At 44.1% G+C, this 10,134-nt stretch overlaps 1 protein-coding gene across 1 annotated transcript in view; it reads left to right on the top strand.

The window, feature by feature from the left end:
* Window positions 1-1,746: 1,746 nt before the first annotated feature.
* The window catches only part of ndufa10 (NADH:ubiquinone oxidoreductase subunit A10), an 80,909-nt gene continuing 72,521 nt past the window's right edge, over window positions 1,747-10,134 (top strand). Inside the window, exons 1-2 of the mRNA XM_055638515.1 lie at window positions 1,747-1,895; window positions 9,269-9,437. Coding sequence (XP_055494490.1) covers window positions 1,818-1,895; window positions 9,269-9,437 — 247 coding nt within the window. The 5' untranslated portion in view covers window positions 1,747-1,817. The remainder of the gene's footprint in view (window positions 1,896-9,268; window positions 9,438-10,134) is intronic.

Genomic DNA, 10,134 nt, shown 5'->3' with positions numbered 1-10,134 from the left:
ATCTAATGAGTTACTTGTATCCCCCCCCACCGATGTTGAGCGTCTACCACTCTCAACAATCAACGAATGTCGTGAAATACTCCCCACGTATTGGCACAAGGGACTTCTTAACATCTTGTCCTGTGTACTTGATTCTGAAGATACTGCTGCGTGACGGGTGTGTGCTTACCTGTAACTAAGGCAAAACATGCTAAAATATGCAGCAAGTCAAGAAATATCCATGGAGAGAGAACTAATTAATATTTCAGGTTAATGCTCTTTCATCAATTAATTCCCTGCATATGCAGTGTGTTCTGATTTTGTAACAGATCACCAACATCTGCAGTGTATTCTCTGCAAGCACATTTGGAAATCAAATAAGGAAAGATGTTGCTTTTCAAAGGTGTGCTGCGTATCAGGGTCACTGCCTGGGTTGACTGCAAGTTTTCATTAATTTGTAAAATTGTAACAGCACAGAATTGGTTGTGATTAAGCACCTACTTTTTACAGGACAATCAGTATATTTTTCTGTTAGTTTAGTATAAACTCCTTACTATCGTAGTCTGTATCTAATTATGAAACAAGGGCCATATTTGCTTTATTAAATGCCCAGCCACATAAAGATTTGTGAATGCAATAATCTCAGGCATGTGGGTACACACCTTTTGGTTCTCCTTTGGACTGCAGGCTCCAAATGGCACGAATGCAGCAGACTAGAGGGGCCATGGAAGATCCCCAAGTGCAGTGTAGGCAGGAGGCATGCAACGTCAATGTATGCATGCGGTCCAGACCTCCTGTGTCAACCCTGAGCAGAGATTTGAACTCAGGCCTGGATGTTGCCAGCCAGGGTTCACTCATTGACTTCGGATAGGTGTGGTGTGGTTGGTAGGGTGGGGTTGGAGCGAAAAGGAAGCAAATCATATCTAGCAGTAACTCAGATGGAGTCAATATATATTTGATTCCCATTTATAAAATAAATGTGTTATGCTGAATGCCCAACCACACTTGGGGAAATCCAGTCATTGCTACACTGATCACCTTCATAAATAACTGATAACCTGGCACTCAGGACTTTTGCAGTGCCAAATTGGCTAATTTTCCAGATTTTTGGATGTAATTCCTAACCCAATGCACTGTTTACTTATTTTTTTTTAAAGATGTTACAGTATTAAAATATATTTTTCAATGAACCCATTTTTTTTTTAAAGTGTGGCATGTGGCAAACAGTGCCCAATGAACCAAGTCCCAAACCATCATGATTTTTGCAGTTAGTGCAAAGGGGTGGAAGGGGAGGACTGTAACACACCCAAACTTCCCACCCCTTAAACAGCCAATCTACCACCTCAGGTGGAGGCTGGTTCTCTGGATACTTTCAAGCGAGAGCTAGATAGGGCTCTTAAATATATTGAGATCAGGGGGTATGGGGAGAAGGCAGGAACGGGGTACTGATTGTGGATGGTCAGCCATGATCACATTGAATGGCGGTGCTGGCTCGAAGGGCCGAATGGCCTACTCCTGCACCTGTTGTCTATTGTCTAGCACTGCCAGCCCCCACGCACCATCTCCCCACAACTCCCATCCACCCCTCTATACATCAATTCCTCATCGATCACTCAAATCCCACCCTCCCAACTACCCCCACCTTCTCTAAACTACCCCACCGACCCTCTAAACTCCCCCGGGGCGGCCCCACGAGCGTTATTTTAAACATAAAGCATGATATAATGTGTTGCCCATGTACCTGCGGCGCCGAGGCCGGGTGTTGTCAGGTGTCGCCTTGACGACGCGCTGTTACCCGGGAGGACCCGCGCGGGTTCAGGGGTGACGGGCGCAGCAAGATGGCGGCGCGGAGGCTGCTGGCGGCGGCGGCGGCGGCCGGGAGATGCCGGAGCCCGGCACTCCTCGACCCACAGGCGGTGAGAAACGCGGGCGGCAACGCGGCCCGGAGACGGCCGAAGCGGGGTCTGCGGGAGAGCGAGAAGGAGGAGAGACAACGGGTTGGAGGTCACGGGAGGGAATTGAGGTCACAGAGTGAAGGATGGGGTGGAGGTCACAGGGAGAGGGAGGAGATCACTGGGTGAGGGCCAGGATGAAGATCATGAGTTGAGGGACTGGGTAGAGGGGCAGGGTGGTAGTGGTCATGAGAAAAGGCTAGTGTGTCAGATGGACTGGGCTGCGTCCACATCTCTACAAATTATTGCGGCCTTGGGTAGAGTAGTTGCCAAACCAAGTTGTGATGCGTTTCCATAGGTTGTTTTCTATAATGTATCTGTAAAAATTGGCAAGTGTCATTGGAGACGTGCTGAATGTCCCAAAAGAGGAGCATAGAGTCCCACTTGTCCAGCAATAATACACGGGAGGTATGGCGGGGCATACAAGACATTACCAACTACAGAGGCTGTGCCACAAAGTCAGAAGACCTGAGTGCGCCGCTGGCAGAAAAGCTAAATTGCTTCTTCTCCCGCTTTGAAACATCACAACAGCAGCACTCACCTGCTACAGCCCTGTTCCCACCCTCACCTGGCTCCTGTACTGCTCCACTCACTGTCAGGGAGCACGATGTCAGACGGGTGCTCCTGGCAGTGAACCCCAAGAAGGCTACCGGCCCAGATGGAGTCCCTGGTAAGGTGCTCAAAGCGTGCGCCCACCAGCTCACTGCCATCTTCACCAGAATTTTCAACCTCTCCCTGGCCCAGGCAGTTATTCCGTCCTGCCTAAAATCAGCCACAATCGTCCCTGTGCCGAAGAAGTCTACCATCACCAGCCTTAATGACTACCGTCCTGTGGCCCTCACTCCGGTAATCACGAAGTGCTTCGAGAGATTGGTCCTCCAGCACATCAAGGACTACCTACCACCAGACTTCGACCCCCACCAATTCGCCTATCGCCAAAACAGATCCACAGAAGACGCCATTACCGTAGCTCTCCACTCTGTGCTGAGCCATCTGGAGCAGGGGCAGAGCTACGTCCGGATGCTCTTTGTGGATTTTAGTTCAGCCTTTAATACAATCATTCCGGACATTCTCATTGGTAAACTGGTCACTCTCGGCCTCCCCACTCTCACATGTGCCTGGATAAAGGATTTCCTCACTAACCGGCCCCAGACTGTGAGACTCGGCCCCCACCTCTCCTCCACTCGCAGGTTGAGTACCGGTTCCCCACAGGGCTGTGTGCTAAGCCCCCTCTTATACTGTTTCTACACCTACGACTGTAGTCCGGCACACAACAACAACCGCATCGTCAAATTTGCTGACGACACTACTGTGGTCGGACTTATTTCAAAGGGAGATGAGGCAGCCTACAGAGAGGAAGTCCTGAAGTTGACAACCTGGTGCTCAGAAAACAATCTGGCTCTGAACACCAGGAAAACAAAAGAGCTCATTGTCGACTTCAGGACGCACAGCACCGACTTAGCCCCCCTACACATCAACGGCGAGTGTGTGGAGAGGGTCAACACCTTCCGGTTTCTCGGCGTCCATATCGCTGCTGACATCTCCTGGACGGACAACACGACAGCGGTCATCAAGAAGGCTCAGCAGCGGCTGCACTTCCTGAGGGTCCTGAGGAAGCACAACCTGGACTCTAACCTGCTGCTGACCTTCTACCGCACGTCCATTGAGAGCCTGCTGACATACTGCATTACAGCATGGTATGGCAGCTGCACGATGGCAGACAGGGAGAGGCTTCAGAGGGTAACCAGGACAGCGCAGAGGATCATTGGCTGCCCTCTCCCCTCCCTGATGGACATCTACACCTCCCGCTGCCTTAGCAGGGCAAAGAAGATCATCAAAGACAGCTCCCATCCTGCGTTTGGACTGTTCGACCTGCTGCCCTCTGGAAGGCGCTATAGGTGCATCAAATCCAGGACACAGGAATAGTTGCTTTCCGAGAATTATATCTACTATAAATTCAAATTCACACATGCACTGACTACACCACCCAACACGGACTTCCATCTGTATATATGTATATAGCGCCGCAGAATTTGTGCACCTATCCCCCCCCCATCTCCCTTCTGTTTTTTGTTTTTTCTGTTTCTTGTTTTTTTTGTGCTAAATTGTATGTATGCACTGAGTACGAGCAGCTTTCAGTTTCACTGTACATGTATAGTGACAATAAATGGCATATCTATATCTATCTATGTCCTCAGTTTTCCGAGAAAGTAGAAGTTGATGTGATTTTTTGCCCATAGTGTCACTGTGGTTGGACAACTTGTTGATGATATTTACGCGTAACTCGAAGCCCTTGACCATCTCCACTTCAGCACCAATGACGCGAACAGGAGCCTGTACTCCACCTCACTTCTTAAATGTGATGACCATCTCCTTTACTTTGTTGACATTGAAGGATATGTTGTTTTCTAGACACCATGTGACTAAGCTCTCTATCTCCTTCCTGCACTCTGTCTCATCAATGTCTGCGTTCCGGGCCACTACCATGGCATCATCTGTGATGATGAATCTGTGGAATTCTATGCCACAGAAGGCTTTGGAGGCAAAGTCAGTAGATATATTTAAGGCAGAGATAGATAGATCCTTGATTGGTATGGGTGTCAGAGGTTATGGGGAGAAGGCAGGAGACTGGGGTTACGAGGGAGAGATAGATCAGCCATGATTGAATGGAGTAGATTTGATGTGCCGAATGGCCTAATTCTACTCCTATCACATGATCTTATAATCTAAAATCTTGTAAAGGAGTTAGTGTAGAATCTGTCTGCACAGTTGTGAGTGGATAGGGAGTCGAGGAAAGGACTGAGAATACTCCCAATCATAGCCAAGCTTGATGGTGTTTGCAATGAATGTCCAGGTATACTTACAGCAGGATGACACTGGAATGGAAGACTGGGAAGTGAAGATTAGCCAAGATCTAATTAAGTGGTAAAATCACCCTCCGTATCCACGAAAAACTAAATTAGGCTGGGAAGCATCAGTTTTGTGCAACAACTGACAGCTCCTACAAATTTCATTCTGCTTGAATTTAATTGTATAAAACATTAAATGTTTTTTTAATTTTCATACCAAAGGTGATACATAATTACCCTGCCTTAATATATATATGTTTTCTATGGAGAGGACCCTGGGGTTTCATTATTGCGTGCATTTTCAAAATAAAAAATGTTGCTCTTTTACAATTAGTATTTGCATATTCAAGAAATTTGAAATATTATACATTCAGGGACTGAAATACCTAAACTGTTTTCCAGTGATCTAAGCTGCAGGACAGAAATAAGATGTTGGTTTACAAAAGAAGACACAGAGTGCTAGAGTAGCTCAACGGGTCAGGCAGCATCTCAGGAGAAAATGAATAGGCCATGAAGAAGGGCCCCTACTGGAAAAATCACCTATCCATGTTCTCCTGAGACACTGCCTGTCCTGCTGAGTTACACTAGCTCTCCATGTCTTCTCATGAATGTACAATGTGTATGCAAGTGGAGAACGATTTATATAACACAATAGTTTAATATTTTTTTAAGGAGAAAGCAAGAAATCAAAGTAAAATGGAGAAATGGCACATGCATCAATCTGGGGTACCCTCATACACTTCCCCAAACTGAGGATCTGGCTGTGTAACCAGATATTTTGGAAAATATATTTCCTGGCACCAAACTCTTATCTATCTACTCGCTCTTATTTCAACACTTTGAAACACTTAACAAAAGACCATCTGAGGGGATTCAATATAAGGCGACTAGTGTCTTAATTTTGCTATTCTCCACCTATGTTTTCCTTCTCCAGTGCCCCTCTGTATTTATCTTTGGTTACGTGAAGTTGGTTTGCTAATTGAAAGGGATTTAGCCATTGTTATTAGTCATCTTGTTTTGTCTGTCTGTGTATGTCTATTTTCTATAGATGGATTCTGATATTTACATTTGTTGCTGGTTCTCTGTGATCCAGTTAATCACAGTATTCCACAGTCCTCTCTAGATAATTTCTATCACAATGCAGCCAAAATCCTGTAAACTGTTTACTGCTGTATATCACATGATTATTGGGTTCCTGTCTGCAGCACTCGGGAACAATAACCTTGCAATGTGTGAGATATTCAGTGTTATTTGTTGTGAGCAAAGATCATAGAGCGGAGCAAGATAGTCCACTCATCGAAAAAGCCGTAGCAGGTCATGGGTAATCCCAGTGATGGAAATGGGTTTTAGGAATGAGGGGTACGCTAAGGCCTGTGAGGCTGGGGGGGGGGGGGGGGGCAGATTTATTTTATTTGCGCTCCTTCCCTCCCTCCCTCCCTCTCTCCTTCTCCCTCCCTCCCTCCTGGTGAGGGAAGCAGGTCGGTGATTGGTCACAACATCACTCGGATACTGTGTCTGATTGGCCGTCGAGTGACCAGCGCAATATGTGATTGGACACAATGCCCTTTGAGACAGCGGCTGATTGGACCGGAGGAGACCAATTTGTTGGTTGAACGGGAATTTTAAGGGAAGGTGGTCGGTGATTGGATGCAACCCCCTTAGAGACAGCGGTTGATTGGCCGCCAAATAATCGGGCACAAAAAAATTGACAAATGGGAAAACAAAAAAAATTGGAATTATGATTGAAATCTGATATAAGGTACACAGGGTGGGTATCGATTAATTCTAGACAACAGATTAAAAAAAATAATCACTCAAGGTGTATTTATGATGTGTTCTATAGTATGAAGTGTACAGCAAAACTTGCACTTCCAGAGTGGTCTATCGTGTTGTTTCTTCAGACCACGGATTTATTTTATGAGTAAAACATAAAATGCTGGAGAACTCAGCAGGTCAGGCTGGATCTATGGAGGGTCCGAAGAAGGGTCTCGACCCAAAAGTCACCTATTCCTTCTCTCCAAAGATACTGCCTGACCCACTGAGTTACTCCAGCATTTTGTGTCTATCTATGGAGGGAATGCACTCAGGACATTTTTCCTTGATTTCTGTTTTGGGAAAATATAATTGGTTTCTATTTCAAACGGTTTACACCGTTAACGAATCATAAATGAAGTAAAGTCTTTTAAAAACACGTTGTTCCTGCAATTTATCATTTACGCGGTTTAAAAAATATATATATGAATACCAATTAGCAGAATATAGGGTAACCAGATGTGACCATGTGTAACTATTTATTTTACAGCAAAGAAATATTTAATTTTAAAACACAGGCATTTTAAGCGTCGGCTTACAGTAACGGTGCCTCCATATTAAGTGTTCCATTTCTCTACAAATCTCCAAAATGCTACCCATAATAAAAAAAAATATTTCGAATTCCATGTAACGGGAAAGAGACTTTCAGTGGGAAGAAGGGTCTCGACACGAAACGTCACCCATTCCTTCTCTCCAGAGATGCCGCCTGGCCCGCTGAGTTACTCCAGCATTCTGTGTCTATCTTCAGTTTAAACCAGCATCTGCAGTTCCTTCCTAAGCATTGCCCTCTCCTTCATGCCATTTTTAATGTTCAAATTGCAGATAATGCAGGCTATTGAAATATTGCTCTGACAGCAAGCAAACATTTGCTAAAATTAATTCCATCCTGGGCTGTAAGCCAAAGCTCTCATCCGTCCTCCTCAAAAAAGACAATTGTTGCATGCTCCGATTCCATTCTAAGGTAGTAATTCAGAAACTTTTCAATTACCATACAAAATCATTCCCTTGATATTTTTCCTCATTTCTATTTTCAAATAAAGAAACCAACCTGACTCCGCTCTATGATCTTTGCTGATGACACATTCCACGGAAATCGGGTCGGGTTTGCTAAAATGGCAGATGTCTTGCTCTGTTCCGTACTACACGTTAGTCCTGGATTTTGCTGGAGTGGACCATCTCTATTATCTTTAGTTTTGAGAGTCCTTGGGAATTATTTGCGATGCAGTCCCTTCCAGGCTTTGGGATGAGATTTTTTTTAACTGTACTTTTCAAGAAGTGTTTTTTTTATTGTTCTTGTGAAAAGACAAAAGAACCATTGTCTTTGGGCAGATCTCAGGTGATTGCAAGGGTCAAATTGCAAGGGTCTTGCCATAGAGGGAGTACAGAGAAGATTCACCAGACTGGTTCCTGGGATGTCAGGACTTTCATATGAAGAAAGACTGAATAGACTCGGCTTGTACTCGCTAGAATTTAGAAGATTGAGGGGGGATTTTATAGAAACTTACAAAATTCTTAAGGGGCTAGATGCAGGAAGATTGTTCCCGATGTTGGGGAAGTCCAGAACAAGGGGTCACAGTTTAAGGATAAGGGGGAAGTCTTTTAGGACCGAAATGAGAAAAACATTTTTCACACAGAGAGTGGTGAATCTGTGGAATTCTCTGCCACAGAAGGTAGTTGAGGCCAATTCATTGGCTATATTTACGAGGGAGTTAGATGTGGCCCTTGTGGCTAAGGGGATCAGGGGGTATGGAGAGAAGGCAGGTACGGGATACTGAGTTGGATGATCAGCCATTATCATATTGAATGGCGGTGCAGGCTCGAAGGGCCGAATGGCCTACTCTTGCACGCATTTTCTATGTTTCTAAATGAAATTATTAACATTTGTAAATCTGTTGAACTGAAAGTCAAAAATGTGTATTGGGAAAATGGAGCCTCATTATTTTATAATCACTGATTTGGTCCCTGGGCTGCTATTCCTGGGACATTAAACCAAGGGGCCATTCTTGGGATAGTAGTAATTACTGTTTAGGTTTGCTTATTATTTGATCTTAAAAACAGTTTTGATTTCCTTTATAATGTGATCCAAGACCAGAAGTGTGGTTTATCATTCTGCAGCATTAAGATATGAGACCCTCCCCCAACCAAATCTGTTGTGTACTGATGTTAGTGGAAGATGAGGTTTTGCAAGTCTCTTCAAGTTTATTTGGGATTTGTCTGAACAGTCCTGACCCTGAGTTCATTGCAAAGATATCACAGCACACCTTCAGCTCTTGCTGTAGTTTGTTGGCATATATTATGTATTTCAGGCTTTGGTGTGAAACTTAAGCATTCAGGTTCCTGGTTTTTTATTGCATTGCCATCTCTCAGCTAAAGCTTATACAGAAGGTGAGAAATCACTGGGCTATGTTTTAACATAAACTCTGCATTAGTTCAGAATGACAGCTGGTAGACTATTTGTGTACTGAGCCACCCATCGTTTTGTTCAGGTTTGGTATGGGAAAGTGTGACATTACCTGCACAACCTTTTATGTAAAAGCAATGAAGCAGTCAGGAACATTTATTAATTTGGCATGTACAAGTAACTTTATTTAAATAGTGAACTACTGAAAAAATGTTAAAAGAGCAGATCCTTTGCTGTACATCTAACGATTTATCTTTGTTTCTTCCATGGTGCAGGTTCGGATCCATGTAAGCTCCCAGAGGAATTTCATGTATGGATGGTTGTCCTATGTTCTAGGAGAAAGAACAATGAGCAAGTTTAAGGAGAACAGTAAAATCATCACTGTCGAAGGAAACTTGTCCTCTGGAAAAGGTGACATCGCCAAAAAATTAGCTGACAAACTAGGTAAAGTGCTGCTTTTATTTAATGTTCCATTGTGCAGTTGACATTGAATGCTTCTTATTGACGTGCTTCTGCCTAATATATTGACCCGTTTGAATGGTTTAAGTAATTGATGTAGCATTATGGATTGCAGCCATCACTGTGCAGTAGTTGAAAGGTAAGACCTGTTCATAGTGTCACGGAGTTGTAGCGCCCTTTGACTTACCATGTCCATCTACACCAATCCCATTTTCTTTACCTATTCAACTGTCTGCTAAATGCCTCTTAAACAATTGTATCCGACTCTGCCACCTCTTGGCAGTCATTTCCAGAAATCAACCACTGTGGGGAAAAAAAACATTTCAAATCCTAGTTAAAGCTTCTTCCTCTCACCTTAAGCAAATACCCTCTTGTTTTTTGAAATTTCCACCATGGGGAAATTGATTCTGATCATTTACCTTATATATGCCGTGTATAAATTAACACTCCTATATCAGGTCACCCATTCCTCAACTATCTTTGCTCCGGGACAAACACACACAGCTTATTCATTCTCTCCCTGCAATTATAGTCATCTATTCCAGACCACATCCTGGTGAATCTCCTCTGCACATTCTCCAGTATAACAACATCTTTTATATGTATAGGACACAAAATGCTGGAGCTAAGCACAATGAAATTCTTTGCTTGCATACCCAATGTATACAAATAGCACCACCTA

This window comes from Leucoraja erinacea, chromosome 7, assembly GCF_028641065.1.
Source record: "Leucoraja erinacea ecotype New England chromosome 7, Leri_hhj_1, whole genome shotgun sequence".
Classification (NCBI taxonomy): domain Eukaryota; kingdom Metazoa; phylum Chordata; class Chondrichthyes; order Rajiformes; family Rajidae; genus Leucoraja; species Leucoraja erinaceus.
The sequence above is the reverse complement of the archived record's forward strand: the minus strand, read 5'-3'. Positions and strand labels throughout refer to the sequence as shown.